Raw genomic sequence first — 21506 nt, 5'->3', positions numbered from 1 at the left:
TTGATAATCAGTAAAATGTAAATACACAGAATTTCTGAAGGGAAAAAAAACATTTCACATAAGGCTATTTAAAGAATTGTTTTTAACTTATTAAGTTGTTTTTATGCATTTATGCACACAGAATTAGGTAACAATAAAACATATGGTGAAGAAAAAAATAAAATGTTTCATAGGCCCCTTAACATGTAATATTTGCCATATTTGTTTTTGCAGTAGTTTTTTGGGGGTTATTTTTCCTGTAAAGATATCGAGATATATATCGTATATCGAGATATAGCAAAATATATCGAGATATATTTTTTGCTCCATATCGCCCAGCCCTACTCTGGTGGTAATAATAAGAGTTTTATAAGTTATTTAATTTTAATGTAGAAGTCACATGCAGTAAATGAGTGATGTAAAATGAAGCCCTTTCACAGCCAAGCCACTAAGTGGCGACATACAGAACATGAAACGAAATATACATTGTCTATTACCGTCGCCTAGCGGAGGGGAGGTACAATTACATGCAGGAGCTTTAATCATGACTGTTTCTACATAAACAAACATCATCCTGGAGATGGACAAAGTTCCTTAGATCATTATTTGATCACCACCTTAGATCCGACAACATTTAATTAACAGTTACTCTTTAAGCGCTTAATGAAGGTTATTTAGCTGTAACGTTAGCCGCCGGCGTGATTCTGTAAACTTTTCCTGCTGTACACATTGTCAAACTGTGGATTTACAGATAGCTAGTCGAGCTAACTGGCAAAGGTAAATGTTACTGTGAAATCATGTTTAACGTGGTTTTTAGTCGCGCATGTTCAGGTTTATGACAGCTCGTTGCTAATTAGACTTTGCGCTGAAAGTTTATTCAATGTTATATGTGTTTGTTCAGCTCAGAAATTACGTAATTGCCATCTGGATTGTATTATTTACCATAGATTTACTATGGTAGCAACTGTTTTAAATATAAGATTTTAGCTTAAATGTTCAAGTAGGTTTTTAATAAATAAAAATAAATAAATAAATAATTTGGATCCGTGAATGAATCAAATAAATGTGTATCTCTTAGGGCTAAAGCGTGTTTAAGCTGCTATTTTTTCATAACACATAAAATTATATTTTATAGAAACCGTATTTGTGTCAATCTAACAACGGTAAAAGTTAAAGGGAGAGTTCACCCAAAAACAAAAAAATTATAATATTCTTTTTACTTATCCTCATGTTGTATCAAAGGCTACCAGCTACTGTTTGGTTACCAGCATTCTTCAAAATATCTTCTTTTGTGTTCAACAAAAGAAAGAAAATCATACAGGTTTGGAACAACTTGGGGGAGTAAATGACCGCATTTTTTTCTTTTTTGGGCGAACTATCTCTTTAAATAATGTTACTATACAATAACCTTGGTTAATTTAAGGGTCTAGCTACTTTATTTTCTTTATTTAACTTTATTCCAGTCTTCCTGTGGATTTCCTGATATCAAATTCGACAGCATTTGCAGCAGCCAGATCCTGTAAATGGGGAACAGTGCGCTCAAAGCTCATTTGGAAACATCTCAGAAGACTGGAGTCTTTCAGCTGACCGGAAAGGGGTTGACAGAGGTGCTAATAGGCTTGTCGTAATCATATTCACCACACAAATGCACTTAGCAGCGATGTCCTCCTGGATTATTGACAGCTCACGTGTCTTTGTTCGTGTAGTTCCCAGAGGAGCTGCAGAAACTCACCGGAAACCTGCGAACAGTTGATCTGTCCAACAATAAAATTGAGGTGCTTCCAGTATTTATAGGAGGTTTCCAGCAGCTCAAGAGTCTCACCATAAGCAGCAATAAACTGAGTAAGTGTTATTATTCTACTCTTTTAATTTTATTTTTTTGTGTTTTTGTATTTAAATTTTTTTTGCAATCAGTACATCATTTTGTAGTGTTTTTCACTTTCTTTTTTCCCTTAGAATTAAATAGGCTCATTTTGCTAATTTTCTTTTGTATGTAAATTACCTATGTTGTGATTGGCTAACATCGTTGCATGTGAAATGGGTAATCCCAAATTTATCTGATGAACAATGAGATAAATATGTGTGTGTGTGTGTGTGTAGAATTAAATATGTGCAATTATAATATACATTTCAAAATATAATGGCAGCCTGTATTCTGTTATATGAACTCTGAAGCACTCCATTAATGTTAATGTAAACGTGTGTAGCCTGTCTACCAAATGACATCGGGAAACTCAAGAAGCTGGAGACTCTTATTTTAAATGGGAACCAGTTGAAGCAGCTTCCTTCATCGGTGGGTCAGCTGAAATCCTTGCGCACCTTGAGCCTTTCTGGGAATCACTTCAAGGAGTTTCCCAGTGGACTCGGCACCCTTCGCCAGCTCGATGTCTTGGACCTGTCCAAGAATAAGATCCAGGTGGTTCCTGCAGAAGTGGCCGAACTGCAGGCCATTGAAATCAACCTCAATCAAAACCAGGTGAGGTTTTTTTTTCTTTGTTTATTGCATTTAGGAAATTTCACGTCTTGATAAAGGAGTGTCAGGGTGAGCTTTTGTGCTGTGCTTCAGATTTCAACAGTGTCTCCAGAGGTGTCCCGTGCGCCCAGACTAAAGGTTTTACGGCTGGAGGAGAACTGTCTGGAGCTCGTCTCTATCCCTGTCTCCATCCTCACAGACTCCCAGGTGTCCCTGCTGTCTCTGGAGGGCAACCTGTTTGAAGTTAAAAAGATGCGTGACCTAGAAGGATACGACAAGGTAAATTTGAGTCAGTTTAGCCTGCAATCATAGCTTTAATTATAGCTTTAAATAAAGTCTTTTATAAGAAGACATAAGAAAAACAAGTCTAGTTTTTCAGGTTATATTCCATGTGCAGTCTTAACACTCAGTTTTGTGTCTCATCCTCTTCTATAAAAATCACATGTTTTTCCAAGATGGAAAATACCATGGTTAAAGTTTGAATGTAAAACAGAACTGATCTAATGATTTGTTTTTGAAACAAAGTCAAGTCCCCCAAAATCAAGAAGCAGGAAAATCCAGGAAGAGATAATACTAGCTCTGCTTTGAGAAATTCAGTTCAACTCGGATTTATTCTTGTATCGCACTTGACACATTTACACCTGAGATTAAAAAAAGACAACAAAAAAACCCTCAAATATAATTTCCCCAAATATAATCCAGTATTGATATAAGAACATTTTACTGTTTAAGGCGTAATTGAAAGTTATTTTTAAGACAAATTAGTGTTTACACTTGCTGATTGTGTGTTGTTGATTCTGAATGTAGTTTGATTTAATCTCAAAACATTTCGAAGCCAGTTAAAACAGATCTTACTTCCAAGTGTAAACAGGGACAAGTGATTCTACAAATATCAAATTCAATACGACCTCTCTTATTTGATTCACATATGAGTGAAATTTCAATCTTATAACCTAGTTAAATCTATTTATATCCTCTTTTCAAAAGCAATTCTGCTTATTTTCATTGACATCAATTGAAAGCTTTAAGAATTAGATTTTCCACATCAAAGATTTGATGACAATCATGTTGTAAGTACCGGTTTAATTTCCCAAAAATGAGCAGATCGTTTATGTTTACACTATCTTAGTCTATCACAGTTTCCACAAAAAATATTAAGCAGAAAAATGCTTTCAACACGCTGATAATTAAAATAAATGTTTCTTGAGCACCAAATCAACATATTAGAATGATTTCTGAAAGATCATGTGACACTGAAGACTGCTTTGCATTCCAGGAATAAATTACATTTTAGATTTTAACAATAGAAAACAGCTATTTTAAATTGTAAAGATATTTCACAATATTACTGGTTTTGCTGTATTTGTAATGAAACAAATGCAGCTGTGGTGAGCAAGATCACATTTCAAAAACAACATTTGTTTTGCATTTTCCAAATGTTTGACCCATAGCATAAATTAGCTAAATACTCTTAAATGTGATTTTCTTTCTTGCATATTCATATAATGACTAGCTTCAATCTTATTTTCTTCAGTACATGGAGCGTTTCACTGCAACCAAGAAGAAATTTGCGTGAGCAGTCCGAGGCTTGCTGCACCTGTCCTCTGCATTGGGCTTACCGTGGAGAGGTTTCAGCTGGGACTGCTTGTGGAAATGGCAAGACGGGAATGAAAAAATGGTCAAGACTGCTTCACAACACGCATAGTAGAACGACGGCTCAGAAACCCCAGCCCTGCTGTTCATCATGTTACAGTACAGACCGCACTGTATGGACCTTGCATCACTCTTTCTTTTGCAAAGATTTTATAAACCGAAATATAACACAGACTCAGCTTTATGAGGACATTTACACTGGAGGATGGTTGGTTTATTGTATATTCGTGTACACTAATGTCATGTGTTTATAGAAGGTCTGTCCTTCAGAGAGAACATATTATACATCCTCTACCCTTAAAGTATGTGCTATTGATTCATTTATTTTAAAGCATTAGAGTTAGAACACACCTTTGTTCCCTTTTTCATGTCTGTTATTATTTGATTAGAACATTAGTTTGGGCATCAATAAGGTTGTATCTGTTTAACACGATTTTGATTGAACTGTGATCTCAAAACTTCCGTTAAAGAATATTTGCTGTGATATTCATTGAAACAAAGGTCTTTGTTGAAAACTGTCCATGAAATGAATGGCAGTGGATATTTATTTGTAACACAAATTCAGTTTTAATGCAGTACATTTGCTTTTACACACGTATACATGCTGCATGTTTTCTGACCATAAAAGTGCATTTTATTTTAGTGAAGGACTATGTATTTTCATGCAGTTTTTTTCTTTGTGGTCATGTCTATGTGTCCATCTATTAATTACACACTTGAATGTTATCTTTGGTTGTCTGTTTAAAGGGATAGTTTATCTAAAAACTACAAATGTTTTATCATTTACTCACCCAAGGTTTTCCAAACCCTTTTCTGCTGCACACAAAAGCAGATATTTTGAAGAATGTGAGTAACCAATTTTTTCATTTTTGGGAGAACTATCCCTTTAACCTAGTGTTTCTCTCTGTGAATTAATGTATGCACATTATTGGAAAAGTGTTAATATCAAGCATCTGAATTTTACATTCAGAATTATAAGATAGTACCCAAAAGCAGTCATGAGAGGATTTACTCTAATACAGCATTGATTGCAACATTTAGCAACAGGATAATTATTGCGTTGTATTAAAATGACAGCATCATCAAACTGAATGTATCTGAATGTTCCCTTCAGGATGAAAATGAGTAAATAAATATTTAAGTAAACCTACAGTTCATATAATAGTGATTATTCATAATAAGACTAACAAATAGTAGAACACATCTCAGGACATATCAATTATTTAAATGATATGTTTTAAATAATTTTAGTTTTATTTATTTGGGATTTTATCAGCTGTTTGGACTCTCATTCTGACGGCACCCATTCACTGCAGGGGACCCATTGGTGAGCAATTGATGGAATGCAAAATTTGTCCGAATCTGTTCTGATGAAGAAACAAACACATCTCCACCTTGGATGGCCAGAGGGTGACTACATTTTCATTTTGGGGTGAACAATTTTTTATGCTCTGGCAAACATTAGTAAATTATAATACTATCATTCCACTAACTAAATTAGTTTTGAAAAGATTAAAGCTTTTTTTTTTTTAAACCCATGATATTTCTATTCTAATTAGACATATGGAATTTTGTCACTCATAAAGGACAACAAGGCTTTATGATATCAAAATGCTGTATTTTGAAAGTCTGTTCAATGTAATTCATAACTAAAAAAAAAAAACATTCAACAGATTTTTCAAAAGTATGGATAAATCAAGAAAAAAGGCATAAAAAAAACAACAGGAACAGCACAACAAAGAAACCAAAGGGTGGTGCTGTAACCCCACATGACAACATTGAACCAAAGCACATTACAGTGAATTATATAAAGTATTCACCACATGTATGGCTTGTTTAGACTGTAAATAGAGCAGCAAGATCACATCTTGAACAGTTAACAGCTGTTTGAAGAGCTACTCACTCACTCCTAAAAATATCAAATATCTTTATTTCATAGAAGATGCCTCACAAGCAAAATGCAAATTGTGGCATATCATTTGTATCTGAAGATAGTGATGAGGCAGATATGTAAACAAAAAAAAATAGAAAACCATTTGTGGGAGCCAGACATGGCATTACAAATGACCTACACATTAGAATTGGGTTCAAACACCACTGAGTTGAACTAAAATGAGTAATGAAGCCAGTCATAAAAATCATGGTAGCAATTACACTACATTTTTGTCTAATCTTACTAATTGCATTGCACTGAATATACAATAAAATAACATAAACTTTTCAAATGACAGAAAATACACCAACATATCTGTTTTTAAACATCAAAAAGGTGTTTATATCATGATACACTGTACATAAAATGGCACTATTAAACGTGTCAGACTGGCATCCCGACATCTGATCAGATCTCAGGTAGATCAGGCATATTTGATGGTGTATTTGCCTTTCTGAAGCTGTGAGATGTAGAGTTTTGACTTGCTCCCATCGACTCGCTTAAACCAGACTTCATCGTGATTGATTGTAGTTATTACGGCGCTGTTTGAAACAGAAGACGGGAGAAACAGAACTCACAAAAAGTGCTGCAAAATAATCAATATGAGCTCGGTCATTCTGGATCCCTCACCTCGTAGGATACTCGTCTTTCTTGTCGATACATATGGCTTGTCCACGGCTGTACCATTCCCCGTCGTAAAACAAGCGTCCGTCTTCTGAGCGGGCATTGTGCTGGTGTTTGTCACTCTTTGAAGAAACTACAACAAAAGTTCTGCTGTTAGTAATGTAACAGCTTAAATGTTGCATAATAAAACACCTATAGCATAAGCTAGTATAACCGCGGTAACAATACAAACATGATGTGTCTATATTTAACTGGAATGTGTTAATAGGTAACCACTTAGGAGGGAGTCATTATGCACCAAAACTCCAGGAAGCTGCCCAGAGCAAAAGGGACTTAGACACATTTGTTCAAGGTCACTATACTAAAAGGGAAATTTTACAACAGATTACTTTTTTTTACTATGTCCACAAACTTTTAAACTGTAGTGCAGTAGATATGCTCTTACCATCAGTCTTTACTCTGTGAGGTCCTAATGTTGCCATTGCCTATAAGATATTAACAAAATACATAATTTGCTTCTCAATAAATATGGTTCCATATAAAAAGTGTTATGGTTTTGACAGTCTAACCTTTCTGATAGCAGTCCAGTCTTCCAGTATATCCAGGTCTTGCAGCATGTAAACTATAAATGGGCGTGCACATGTTAAGAAACTCACAAATTATACACTTTTCCAGCAAATTCCAAAAACATTTTTGATTATAGGCATGTACGGCTGGTTGTAGTTAAGGATATCTGACACAACAACAGGCTTTTTCTTTTTCTCTGGACTGAAGGGATCTTTCTTCTTATTTTTTCTTGATTGCAACTCATCGTTCCAGAGCTCTGTAAGGTAAATATATGACAAAGATTGTATAAATAAATCCAAAAAACGATATTATTTGTGACTGTATTCACAATTCCAGTACCCGAGGTAATATCTATGCTGTGACGGTCTTCCTCCAAGCGTCTGATCTTCTCCTCTAGTTCACTTTGAACCGTATCAAATAATAACAGTTTTTCACTCTAGAAGAGATCAAATGAACCAAATTAGAATTGTATTTAATTTTGAAAAGTTTGTTTAAATAGATGCATGCTATTAGTGTGGTAGCTGGCAGGCTTTTGGTGCTGTTAGCTCAAACAATATAAATAATCCTCTATGGCTCTGTTATGATGACTTAGCGAGACGTTTCAGACATGCACCATTGTTTAGGTAATAGTGGATTACATCTGTAAAGCTCACCTCCCAGTGCTGGAACGCTGCTTGGATCTCACAGTCGTATTTATTCTTCACCGATTCCAAGCACAATTCTCTGTAGATACCTATGCATGAATGTATTGTTTCAACAATGACGTAATGCACCAAAATGCATAGTTTCAAAGAAAAATACTCCCATGTTCAGTTTGGACAGAAGACCGACCTGCAACTTTAGTTCTAATCTGCATGTTCTCCTGAAGATTAGCAAGGGGTTCCAGGTACTCTGGTGCCTTTCCCGACATCACTTCCTGAAGTTTGGCATCAACTTGACTCAGTCTCTCTTTATATAACCTAAGGAAAGCATGCACACTTAGTGACCAATGGAAAAAAAATAAAAATAATTATGCACTTGTAAATAACATGAATTCATGCACGGATTAAATACAAACAGGAGGATGGTACATACTGGTCTTTGAGGTCAGTGAACTGTTTTTCTAGGTTAGTCATTTCGTCTAAGCATTCCATCCTTCTCCTTTCACAATCCTCATCGTCCATTTCTGAAATAAAAAGATTGATTCTTTCTTTGCCCAACTATTGTAAACAATGATTTCTTGTAAGACCTTTATCGTTATTTATATGCTGCATTTCCCATGTGCTCTCTGTTATGTGGAAAAAACCAGCAGACAACTCAAAATGTGGATTGCTGAACATCGAAGTGCCATTAGGCTGCATGGCCCTAAAAGTTCAAAGGACATTTAAGATGTAGATGAGTTTGTTTCTTCATCTGAACGAACGTATTTGGAAAAATTTAGCATTGCATCACTTGCTAACTAATGTAACCTTTGCAGTGAATGTGTGCCATCAGAATGAGAGTCCAAACAGCACATAAAAAAACATCAGAATAATTCACAAGTAATCCATATGTCTAACATATTGTTAAGCAAAAGGCTCCATCATAAGAATTTTTTTTTTTTTATTCAAACCGTTGCGTGTAATCTTGTCTGAATCAGAAGAGAAAACTAATGGATTATTGCTTTGTTTTTATATTTTGACCAGAAAGGACTGTTTAATATCTATATATGCGCGCGTGTGTGTGTGTAAGCTTTTCACTTCACAAGATATTAATTGATGGACTGGAGTCGTGTGGATTACTTGTGATGTTTCCTCTCATTCTGATGTCACTGCAGAGGATCCGATAGTTAACAAGTGGCCTAATGCTAAATTTCTCCAAATCTGCTCAGACGAAGAAACAAAGTAATCTACATTTTTGATGGCATGAGGGTGAACCAATTTTTCGGCATATTTTCTATTTCAATTTTCGAGTATTCATGGTTCTTGTTGAATTGCAGGTTTAATTGCAATGCATTTTTACATGTATCCATCTGTTCTACACATCTAACGTTACACAGAGAAAATCAAAAGCCTGCTTCTCACCTGAACTTTCCCCATCTTCAGAGACAGAAGAGCTCTCTGTATCCTCGTCTTCTGAGCTGCTCCCTTCTTGCTCTGCGAAATCCACCTCCATCTCTTCATGGTTGCTCTCCTTCTTTTCTCTCGAGTGCACTGGCATTCCGTCTTTTTTTTTTTTTTAACTAAGACTACCGGGAGTAGTAAAAACTACTGAACTAAGTTACTTGTCACCTTTAATTACTCGCTCTCTTTTGTGAGCTGATGTGTTTGTTAGCTTGATGTTATTGCTAAAAACAAAACAGTTACATAAACATCTAGATGTATCATGCTAACAAACGTTCAAATCCTGCAAATGACCATCCGCTATCGTTTAGTCCAGATATGATTAAATCAAAACGGAGGGCTCTTGCATATTAAATCGCTTTACCTGTTTTCATATTTTTGTAACCCCCAAAAAACCCTCCTGTTTTAATTTAATAAGCCATGCTACTTTCTGAAAGGTAGGGACACTGGCGCGTTATGTGCGCTTTTTTAGCACTCTGGGGTTTGTAGTTTTTATGGTGACACCGATGTTTAGGGTACCATTGTTTTTAGTGGAGTAAAGAACTACAGTTCCCCATCGTCACTCGTCCAATGGCGAGCGTGTTTACGACTATAAAAACAGGCGGTATAAATCGATTGTCGAATGGATGAAATGATTGTGTTGTTTTCGTTAGTGTAGTAATTAAACGTATAAATGTATTATTGTTTTATTTATCTTGGAACAGAGTTGTTGTTGTTGTTCACTCAATTTCATTTTCAGATAATTGTACAATGCATAATAATTCACAATCTCCAAACATTATGAAAAAACCCTCTTATATTTGTATTTTTTTCTGTCAGTTTTTTTTCTTTTCATTAATTTATTATCAATAGAATATGTAACACAAAATAAAGGTGTAACCTTAGACTGTATAAAACAGATGAAGACAATATATATATATATTGCAATTTTTTCCTCACTCAAAAAAAATAAAATAATAATACATATTGTTTATGAATGTGAACTATTTATATATATATATATATATATATATATATATATATATATATATATATATATATATATATATATATATATATATATATATATATAATTTTATTTTATTTTTTTACTGAACAGTAAAGGCAAAGATAGAAGTTTTATTGTGTTTTCACTGCTTCACTCACTCATGCATTTTACTTGCAAATAATAATAATAATAAATGAAAATAATAATAAAAAGGTTAAATTCGTTATTTCATAAAATAATGTAAAGCATATGTTATATTCAAAATCACATGCACAATACTGTTCAAAAGTTGTAAAAACATTATAAAAGAGACCAAAGATGACATACGATGAACAATAGAAAACGGTATATCATTTTCGCATAGATATAAAAAAAACATAACACTAAAGAAAATATGTAAGAAACAGACCTCATTATAACAGTTTAGAAATGTCTTATACATTTTATTGTCAGATATTAAGTGCAATCATCTATTGTCACTCAAAATAAATAAATAAATAAACATTAATACATATTGTTTATGAATGTGAACTATTTCTCCTGTCCTGTGGATCCTCATGTGTGATTGGTCTATTGGTGATTGTGCTTTGGATGACGTCTGAGCGTTGAATGTCTCTGGCCTCGATTATGCTGTTTTTCATGTCGCGTCCTCCGCCATGTTTTCAGATCTTCAGAGAGGTGTGTAGTTCACTAGACACACACACACAGAGGAGGGCTTGCTGCTTTTTTCTTTTGTTTGACCTCCTCTGCAAAAATGCACGCCTCACCTCTATTTCCTCAAGCTTCCTTACAACCCATAACACCTTTCGAGCCGTAAATCTGACAACCCCTTCCATGTTTGAGGGACTTAACGGAAGATTATCATTAGCTCCTCAAAACATCTCGGTATGTTCTCTAAAAAAACTCATGGAGATGTCAGGAAATCGACACAGAAAGTGCTGGACCCCAAGAAGGACGTGCTGACAAGATTGAAACATCTGAGAGTCGTTATTGGTGAGAAATAACATCTGTACTAATTTTATGGTCCTAATGTTGCCCTGCAGGGTGCTAATATGCTATAAACAGGAGAATGAAGGCACCACCAGCAAAAACCTGTGTTTTTTGTTTTAAAACATGTGACAGTCATTGACAATTTTTCATTTAGAAGTGTGAACAAGTATGCAGTGGTTTTATAGTGTTTTGTTTCGTTCTTTTGAATGGTTGAGTCTTTTGTGTCTTTGCAGTGATATGACAAATGCATTGGTTTAACTGGAACCTCTTTAAATGTCAGTGAATCTGCTGAGTAGATGTTATGCATGCATATTTGTAATTTTTTTTATTTTTATAAATTTTAATGGTTATTCTGTCTGGAAGTGCAATTGAATGATTGACATTCCCCTTGTTTAGGTTTATCAACCTGTCTATTTATGTGCGTAATATAAATATTAAATATAATTAAGAATTGTGCAAATCTATAAATATAATAAATAAATAATATCTAAATTAAGTTTAAATTTATTTAGTAAGTACAAGTGTATATATATATATATGGTAACACTTTATTTTAGTGGCCAAACCTGAACTTAACAACTACTTTACTATTAATAAGCAGCAAATTGGGAATTTGAGGCAAAATCAAAGTATATATTTCTATAAAATCATGGCTCAAATGATCGAGGAGTTGCAGAGAGTATGACAGTTTCACTCTTTAGTTTTAATCAGTAAGCCATGTGCATTTAGGCATTGTGTAAATTGGAAACAATTATATTTGCTCTTTTCAACACATTTGCCAAAAAGTGCAATTTAAATCTGGTGTGAAAAAAAATAAAAATAATAATTCTCATTCGAGATTCAAGCAAAAACTATTTAGGAAAAACTGTAAATGCAGTTGTCTCTCAATTCCCTCAAGAAGTGTCAAGTTCATGGCCTGTCATTCATAATGCAATGAAGGAAAAGGATGCTTCTTGGCCGCTGGAGATTAGTTCATGTTTTGGGTGGGGAAGAGCAAAGATATGGTTCTTCAGGACTGGGTGGGACATCACAAAATTACAAAAAAAAAAATAGCACTTCCTTTGGGAGTTTTCAAGGAAGTCAGAGAAGGAGTCCATCTCAGGCCGGCTGCCTCAGATTCCTGAGTTGTTTAGCTTTAAAACTGCACCGACTTCCTGAATGTTGGACATGAGGATGATTCATGATGTAACAGGGCAGATTCTTCAGTGTACAATCAGTGTCTGTGGTCAAAGAGTCTATTTGAGATGTTGACCTGCCCTGGAGTCCTTACTGTCCAATCACGATCCCGTTTCCTGAATTGCTTTCTGTGGTGTTTCCTGGTGCCATTGTGTTACGCTGATGATTGTTTTGACGATGAAAACTATGTGATGTTTGCATGAATGGCAAGGAAACTGCCTCCATCACACAGTAAAAAGGATTGTTGAAAAGTCTTTGTGTCTGTGATTGTTCCATAGTGTAACATCAAAGATATGCATTTATGTTGTCATGTGACTAATTATTTTTAAGGTGTTTTCCAAAAGAAGAGGCGAGTAAAAACAATGGGTATTTCGAAGGATTGCATTATTGCCTGTCTATATTGTACTGTTTGCAAAGGGGTCAGAAAAACTATGGTTTGCATTACTTATTCATTTTGGCTAAATTAAAGTAACGAGCTGAATATCGACTACAGTTAAAAAGTTTGACCTTAGTAAGATTTACAATTTTTTTTTTTTTTTTAAGAAGTCTTGTTGAAAGAAGTCATAACTTCTTTAGAAATAAGTTATGTTCACAGAGGCTGTAATTTTTTAATAAAATGCAGTAAAAGCAATAATATGATGATATGTACTGTGTGTGTGTGTGTGTGTATACACACATGTTATGATGTTTGGTAAATTTTGGTGTTTCTCTATATAAATGATATGGTCAGTATTCAGATATGAAAAACCATTCATTTCACACATCCACTTATTGTGGCCTAGATCAGACCCTGTGCACAACAGCTTTTGTGCACTGGGGGACCTGAGGAAGTGAAGTGTAGCCTAAATAAACGGATGGGTGTGTTTGCAGAGAAATGGCTCTGATAGGAAACTGACTGTTTGAGAGTTGGTTTAAGAACTACCTGTTGTTTGAATGCTAGTGGGACTGTTTGAACTGTGTGAACTTGTGAATTAATATGTATTTAGTTCAGACTGTAATCTGATGAAGTTCTGCATCTCTACGTTAGCCTTTCTGTGCAATCAATCTGCATCTTTAGCCTGCTGGGCTTGAGAATCGCTGATGTGAACAACAGTCTTATTTTATGTGAAGTCAATCATTACATGGGCTCTCAACCGAATGCTGTACACTCAATAACTTGTGAAGAACCAGAGATTGATTGATTGCTGATATTGAAATGACTGCATCCCTTTTACTACTGCACATACTTAAAGTTAGAGATTTGAACCAATTAAAAATGTGCATGTATTTTTTCCTATATCTTTGTAGTATGGATATTAAAGGGGTCATATAATGCTTTTTTAAAGATCATAATTTTGTGTATTTGGTGTAACAGAATATGTTGACATGCTCCTCTTCTAGGTTCACAAAACGGTCGTCCATAAAATGTGTTACTGTTCTGTTGTAAGTAATCTTAAAGATTCCTAAATGCATCTACTTTCGAAAGCCAAATAAAGTGCTTTTCCTTTCTTCTAGATACACACAGCATCTCCCTGACATGGCTGCTTTAACACTAACTGTGGTTACTGAAACCACACTTTCTTTCTTTGCGTGAACATTTGGGTGGCATTACGCAAATATTTCCACATAGTGACATAGACATGTGGGGGCGTGTTTGAAAGAGCCGTTTTAGGGGTGCGTGGCCGAGTGAACTTTGATAAAGAATATCTCTTTGGATTTGAGTCTTTAGTTTTTGCAACTTCACAGATCTTCTTCATGCACCAAGGGCTTGTAACACTCCAAAGAGAAAGGAAAAATTTAAATCGCATCATATGACCCCTTTAAATGTATCTCATTATAAAGAGGTAAGCAATTGAAATTATGCATTTGCATGTTTGATGATTTAAAATATATATATATCTTAAACGCATAGAATTTTTACCTTGGTTAGAAAGTGTCTACCCTAGCAACCCCTCAGAATACCTTAGTGACCACATGGCAATATCCTGACATCAGAAGGATTGTATTTAGTTCTGGTTTTAAGATGCACTCTAATACATTGTGCATTCTTTGAGATTGACAGTTTGGGAGCGTCTGTTGCATCGTTCTTTTCATGGTGTTCAGTTCATCTTTAAATATGAGGGCCATTATCTTCAAGTGTTTCTAATACACCGTCAGACACTTGTCCTCGCTGCTGTAATCTATTTTACATCACAGATATTTCCGACAGCCAGTGTAGCATCATCCGTTGGTCTGTTCTCTCTAATGTTGTGTAGTTTCAGCCAAAATTCCCCTCCTTCTGTATGTTCTCAAAGGTTTTTGAAATACACCACAATCTGAAAAATTCGTAGAGCTCTAGTTCACTACTGCACTGTTAGTCATTGTCAGATTGACTAAGACATGGACAATGTGAGGATTTGTGTAACTGAGTTCCCAAATAGTTCAAAGTATAAATAAATAAAGGTTCAAGTTGTTCATAAATAATAATAACTATTGATGTTAATATATTACTAATAATGCATATTTAGAAATATTATATTTTATTATAGCATTATTATTTTTGACGTCCCTATATAACTTTATTGTAGTCAGTTACTATTAAATTGTAAGTCAAAAATAAGCAGTACATAAATTATATTTTGTTTTATTTGCACATCACTAATAATGCTTTATAAATAGGTGTTTTTGAAAATGCATTAAAAACATCAGGTTCAAAAAATGGCAATAAAAACATTTGCTTTCTTTCTTGTATATTTCTCATAGGTTTCTCTTCTTTCTTTCTGTTTTCTTTGTATTCTCTTTATTAAAAGCATTCCTCTTTCTGTGGGTTGAAGGCAAGAATGGATCACTTTGAAGAGTTTAGTGTAAACTTGTGCACATCTGTAGTATGCCCAGAGTGACTTGCTGAACAAGTATGACTTCTCCACTGCTTATGCTTTCTCAGTAATGATAGAATGGACCCTTGGTCTGAATATTTTTCAGTGTTTATCTGGACCAGGTCTCTCTGTTGGCTCTGGTGTTCATGACAGCTCACATCTCTATTAATAGACTGTAGCGGGCACTTGACTGAGATTGACTGAATTAAAAAAATTACAAATAAAATGTTAATAATTTGCTTTAATCTTATGAAAGTATAGAAGCCACTTAATTTATTTTAAAACAAAATGTTCATTCTGTATCACACTTATTTTTTTTTTTTCTCACAGTGACACGCCTAATATTTTTCTCACAGAGTATAAATCGGTCATCATGCGTGAAAATATGTAGCTGTCTTTTACATTTATTGAATGGGGTTCATTGCAATGAGATTTCCATATTTGGGTCTCCTTGGTAAACTGCTGAATTAAAAGACAAAACTTCTCGAGGAGGGTTTGTCAGTGCTGACTGTTAGCATACTAAATTGTTAGCACAATACAATTCTTCCCCAGAAGTTGCATCTCAATTAGTCTTTTCTAGTTGAAACACCACAAAATAGAAAGTTATTCAGTTTTTAATTGTACAATTCTACAGAAGGGATTTCAGAAAAATAAAAAAACTGCTAAAATGACTAGTTGATTCACTGTTTTTTTTTTTTTTTTTTGCTCTTGTTTTTGTAGAAAATGCAGAGCCTGCTGAACTCAAACACCTCTTCGAGCAGAATTACTCCCACATCTACTATGTGTTCTTTGAAAACTTCGTCACCATCGAGGTTAACCTGAAACAGAAAGGTAAGACCAGCAGCGCTTCATTTGATCTCTTTCCCACTGTCTCATGAGAATGTTCTCTGAACTGTTGTTTGGTAGTTTAATGTTTTTCAGGTTTTGATTGTGTTGTTTTTCAGCTGGCCTACTTATTGTGTGCTCTCAGCAAACACACAGTCAGAAGTTACTGTGTTAATGAGCAAGTTTCCATGAAATGGCTTAGGACGAAAATTAGCCAGCCCCCAGTTAGCAATGTCCGTTGACTCCGGCTCATTATAGTGCACAGAGAGCGCAGCCAGTGTCTCGGAACACTGCACAGTTGCTCATTGAGTATTCAGAGAGCTGCTCACGCCCTTTGACCTCTCATTTGATGTCTTAACATTTCGTCTTGTTCTTCTGCAACTACGGTTCATATTGTTGTCCTTGCTCTGTACATGCAGTTGTTCCAGGTTTTTCCCCTCTTGTGCTTTCTTTTACTTAATTAAATTTTTTAGGTAGTTTGCCTTCATTTTACGGGACACTCAAATGTGGGCAGGAAATAAAGTGTGAGAGAGGTGAAATGGGATTGGGTCATGATCAGTTTACTTAATATGCATTCTTGTCTTACTCTTTGTGTCAATAAAAACAGATATATTATTGTTCAGGTAGTGACAGTTTAGGTTTAACTAACTTGTTCAGCAAGACTTTTTTTTTTTCATACTGTTGTACCACCATTAGAGTAGCTGACCTGAAAGGGAAAAATGACAGTAGGAGGACATAGATTGCACTGAAAACATTTGCACTGCATTATGAATGAATTAGTGATGCTTGTGAACTGTTACTATATCTCACTTGTCTTTTATGATTATAGATTCTGGACAAACTTCAGCACGTAACTCATACCGCATTTGTCACAGACCCATGAAAAAGGCATAAAATAATGTGGCTCATTGAGGAGTGGTTTGCTATGACATCAGGCAATCAGGCGTACGATCTTCGCACAGGGGGTGAAAAATCCCTTAGGCTTTGCATTGCTGCCAAATTTAATGGGTCATGGTACAGGGCAAGGATTTCGTAGAAACATGTGGCTCTCTGCATTTGAAGAGACTGTCAAGCTGTGCAAGAACATACTTCCCAGTGGGTAATACGTTGTACCCCTTGGGTGCAAGAGCCCCCCAAAGTCGCCCAATAGATGTGATATAGTGAAGGAACTAAGCATATGTTTTTTTTCCCTCTATGGTGGATCAAAATGTCAAACAGACATGGGGGTGGGAGAATTTTACTCAGACAACCAATCAGTCTTTCAGGATCACTGTGAAGTTATCAAGCCTTGGCCTAGCAACTATTTAGAGTACCCTAGCAACTGATCCCCTAGTCTTCCATTATAAAAGTACCAGATAGGTATCTATGGATCACAGTGTCATGGGGGTGGACTTGTTTGACTCACAGAGACTTAAATTCACTGCTTCCTAGTGAATTTAGAGACATGGGGGTTCATTTATATCATTCATACTGGTAAGCAGCCTTTGAGTGTCATCATTGTTAGCTGCCTAGCCACTCCCTAACAACCAAACAGGGTACCCTAGCAACCATTTAGCAAGACCTATATGTCTGCATCAGGACATAGTGTAGACAAGGGGTTTTGGCTCATTTAATTCATGTCAAGCACACAGGACTTCCAACATGTTACACATGCTAGCAGTGGTTAACTTTGAATGGTTACAAAGTTAACCTCTGAGTTAAAACTGCAAATCCAAATTGTTAAAAGGTGATGAAAGACCCTAGTAACTGCTCAGTGACGAGTTTTGCCACCGCTCACATTTTATTCAGAAAATGTAGATCTCTAGTTTCTGATGCAATTCTGAATTCAACGACAAGTGAACAAGCTTCTGTATCTAGAAGCACCCGTGTTCATGTTCAGTCATAGTAGGTTTTCTTCCGGATTGTGATTAGATATTAAAATCAAAAGGATTATTGAAAGATAAAAACTTGTAAGACGAGATCTTGGTTCTATCCATTGGTTGTTGATTGGATGGAGGCAGATCTGAAGTGCGGTATATGTCATTTCACCAGAGGATCTATTTACTGTATGACATTTTGATTAAAATTAAATTACAAAAAGATTGTTTTGAGCTGCTGGTCTGGATGCCACATGTTGAGTGTCCCATGTTTCCAGCACAAATACGTAATCCTTGTTTGTTGAGCTATTAATAGCAGCCCTGTGGGTTTCTGTGATCCTTGGTGACATTCAGTATGTTTTGTGTTCGTTTTTATTTTCCCTACAGGTCACAAATCACAACGAGAAGAGCTTGATTCTATTCTTTTTATATTTGAGGTAAGAAATATAGATAAACACTTGTTTAATTAGCTCAGTCTCATCAGCTTTGGTTTCTTTGTGACATTTTCACCTGTGTAAACTTTCATTCACATACTCTCATCTGGCGCAGTATGAATGAGGCATCAGTGTCATCAGTAATGACATCATTGATAATAGAGATTGACATGCAACTGACAGATAATTGTAAGTCCCTCAAACAGAAAACAGTTCTTTTCCACGCCCTAAATGCTGCTAAATGAGTTACGCTGTAGCTTTTTCTCACCTGCTATGTCCCTATGGGCTGGTTGTAATGGTGAAGGTAGGAGACACTTTAGATGCCCCATCATGATGAGACAGGCATGATGTCTATGTGTAGGAGAGCTATTGCAACATTCCAGCCTGTTACAATGTCACGAGGAAGCCTAGTAATGCGTGTTTGCACAAATCTGTTCATCTGTTTTGAAATGTAAAAATGTGCTACACTCACCACATTTTTCAATCTCTTGTTACATTCATTGAGTTGTTTAAATGCTAGTACTAACATGAATATATATATATATATATATATATAGTCAAATCCATGTGCTTACCTTGCAGAAAATCCTACAGCTGTTGCCAGAGCGAATACAAGGAAGATGGCAGTTCCACAGCATAGGTGAACATTTCGACTTTTTTTATTTATTTATTTATTTATTTTTTAACGCTGCTATTTAAAAGTTAGGGGTACATATGATTTTTGAAAGAAATTGTGCTCGCCAAGGCTGCATTTGTTTGTTTGAAAATACAGTAGGAACAGTAACATTGTGAAATATTTTTACTATTTAAAACAACCGTTTTCTAAATAAATATATATTAAAATGTCATTTATTTCTGTATTGCAAAGCTGAATTTTCAGCATCATTACTCCAGTCTTCAGTATCACATGATCCTTCAGAAATCATTATAATATGCAGATTTGCCACTCAATAATTTTTTTTTAACCATACATTTTTCAAACGGTTGTGCTGCTTATTATATTGGTGGAACTGTTTTTCTTTATTCTTTGATCAATAGAAAGTTCAGAAGAACAGCATTAATTTGAAATAGAAGTCTTTTGTAACATTATAATCGTCTGTACTGTCACTTTTGTCAATTTAATACCTCCTTGCTAAAGTAAAAATTCTTCCTGACCCCAGACTTTTGAACAGTAGTGTAAATGGAATGTGGTTTTGGACTAATGAGCTTTCTCCAAGAAACCAAGTCGCATCAATAGTTAGGGCAGATAACGCAAATGAACATGGACGAGATCTGATGTATCGAGTGATACTTTGCGCCTGGTTGCGGTGGTCTCTCTTTTTCCTCTGCTTTGAAGTCTTTTAGCAGAAGGATACACAGACCACCAAGATAAACACAGAGAATGCCAAGGACCTGGGGCCCAGAAACACCCAGATCTGACCGAGAACTCTGACATTACAGTCCTTCATCAGTGAGATAAACCAATATATGCCAATAACAATACCATGAAGGACTTTCAGACTTATTTTATTTAGCTCTTTTCTCAATAAACCCACATTCCATACAAACAAATAAACACCATTGACTAAAAATACGCAAAAAGACCAGAGCAAACATGTTTTCCAGAATTATCTAGAAAGCCAGCTCATTTGGAAGTTATGAATTTGTACCTCACGTTAAACTACTGTGTTGCTTCGTAGGTCTCATTCTGAAGAAACTGCTACACACTGGAAACTCCCTAAAGGTATTAAATGTAAAAAAAAAATGCTTTACATCATATAAAAAGCCAAAATCTCAATAGACATTGTCATTGTGTGAGCAGTTGTTTATTTTGAAAGAAATTTAAGGAAATATTTATCAATCCTTATTATTTCTTAAATGGTTTTGTCTTATTTCTTCAGTGTATATTTATTCAGTTCATGTTATTCAGGGTTATTTTTCTGCTGACATAAGGTTGAGATGGCTGTAAAAATCATTTAAACCAATAATGTGGTTGTATTTGTGGTGTATAGATCCGGAGGGAAGGGGTGCGTCTCTTCCTTCTGTGGATGCAGGCTCTGCAGCACAACGCTCTGAGAGAGCAGCTCTGGATCTTCGCCTGTCTAATCCCAGGATTCCCTGCACCACAGTCTGAGCTAGGCCCTCGAACCCTGGATAATCTGATCAGCCCTCCCCTTAACCTTCAGGAGCGTGAAGGTTCGCTGTCTCTCACAAATTGCGTCCCTATCAGATAATAAAATAATATAATCTTATGTTCAAAATCTTTCAAAGAGCTTTTGTTACACTTTTGTAGTATTTTTATTTTGTCTCTTAAGGTTGTTTTGAATGTTTTTCAAGAGTTCTCTCACCAAAATAGTCATAATTTAATTGTAATTTTCCATCCTCTCTCTTACATTTAAAATTAAACAGGATTTTGTTTTTTTTTGTTTTTTAATAGTATGCTCATGGCAGTTTAATTTTTTTATTATTTGTATACTATTAAAGTGTTTATTCGTATTTTAAATTATTTGGTTTCATTTCAAATTTAGCTTTGTAATCTATTCTATTTTGTATTATTTCTATTCTATTTAGCTTTAATTTATTTTTATTTTAGTGCTAAATCCAACTTGTTTCTGTAAGTTGCCATTGCAACATTTCTAATAGTCATTTCTATTTTTAACAAATATTTTAATTTAATTTTACTTTTGTGTTAATTGATATCACACTAATGATTTTTAATAGTTTTAGTTTATAAATAACACTGGCTCCTGGTTATGATATCAGAACCACAGCTAATTCTGAATTGCTCTGTTCTGCAGCTTAGTTTCAATAAATATTTTGTGTGCACTGTGCAGGGAGATTTATGATGATTGTCTCTGCATAGTTAACTAAATTCTTAACCTCTAAATATAAATGTAAAAAAAAATGTTTTACATGAAAAATACCCTTTACAACATATTTTTGTCCATTGCTGCAGCTCAAGTGACTCCAGAGGAGATCAGTCCCCTGGTGCCACCCCAGTCAGGAGATAAATCCCAGGAAGATCTCACTGGCTACTTCCTTGAGGCTCTACTTAAATACATGGTAAACCAGGTACTCCCCCCTCCTACTAACACTGCTTATGCTAACATGGCT

The 21506-nt window shown here is 35.1% G+C and overlaps 3 protein-coding genes across 9 annotated transcripts in view; 2 read left to right on the top strand and 1 right to left on the bottom strand.

Moving 5' to 3' along the window:
- The first annotated feature begins 491 nt into the window (after positions 1-491).
- On the top strand, positions 492-5257 carry LOC128031345 (leucine-rich repeat-containing protein 57). Its single transcript, XM_052619534.1, has 6 exons — positions 492-756; positions 1443-1586; positions 1686-1821; positions 2187-2455; positions 2546-2731; positions 3987-5257. Exons 2-6 carry the CDS (start codon positions 1503-1505, stop codon positions 4026-4028), a joined length of 717 nt encoding a protein of 238 aa, XP_052475494.1. The 5' UTR covers positions 492-756; positions 1443-1502; the 3' UTR covers positions 4029-5257.
- Positions 5258-6015: 758 nt separating this feature from the next.
- LOC128031365 (breast cancer metastasis-suppressor 1-like protein-A) lies at positions 6016-9779 on the bottom strand. Of its 2 annotated transcripts, none has more exons than XM_052619581.1 (10): positions 9272-9779; positions 8304-8394; positions 8061-8206; positions 7883-7962; positions 7569-7665; positions 7396-7485; positions 7232-7296; positions 7108-7147; positions 6669-6795; positions 6016-6580 (listed from the first exon to the last, which is right to left on the bottom strand). In XM_052619581.1, exons 1-10 carry the CDS (start codon positions 9405-9407, stop codon positions 6463-6465), a joined length of 990 nt encoding a protein of 329 aa, XP_052475541.1. In that variant the 5' UTR covers positions 9408-9779; the 3' UTR covers positions 6016-6462. The 2 variants fall into 2 exon arrangements, with proteins under 2 accessions (XP_052475541.1, XP_052475542.1); XM_052619582.1 differs by having other exon boundaries at positions 8061-8188; positions 9272-9777.
- Positions 9780-10958: 1179 nt separating this feature from the next.
- LOC128031747 (ral GTPase-activating protein subunit alpha-1) overlaps positions 10959-21506 on the top strand; it is a 62117-nt gene continuing 51569 nt past the window's right edge. For 4 of the 6 annotated variants that reach the window (XM_052620124.1, XM_052620125.1, XM_052620122.1 and 1 more), the window contains exons 1-7: positions 10959-11291; positions 16019-16129; positions 18367-18416; positions 18996-19053; positions 20093-20136; positions 20405-20588; positions 21349-21464. In XM_052620124.1, coding sequence (XP_052476084.1) covers positions 11186-11291; positions 16019-16129; positions 18367-18416; positions 18996-19053; positions 20093-20136; positions 20405-20588; positions 21349-21464 — 669 coding nt within the window. In that variant the 5' untranslated portion in view covers positions 10959-11185. The remainder of the gene's footprint in view (positions 11292-16018; positions 16130-18366; positions 18417-18995; positions 19054-20092; positions 20137-20404; positions 20589-21348; positions 21465-21506) is intronic. The other 2 variants (XM_052620127.1, XM_052620126.1) reach the window with 2 other exon arrangements.

This window comes from Carassius gibelio, chromosome A17 (assembly GCF_023724105.1).
Source record: "Carassius gibelio isolate Cgi1373 ecotype wild population from Czech Republic chromosome A17, carGib1.2-hapl.c, whole genome shotgun sequence".
NCBI lineage: Eukaryota > Metazoa > Chordata > Actinopteri > Cypriniformes > Cyprinidae > Carassius > Carassius gibelio.
Note: the sequence above shows the minus strand (reverse complement) of the source record. Positions and strands in the feature narration are given on the sequence as shown.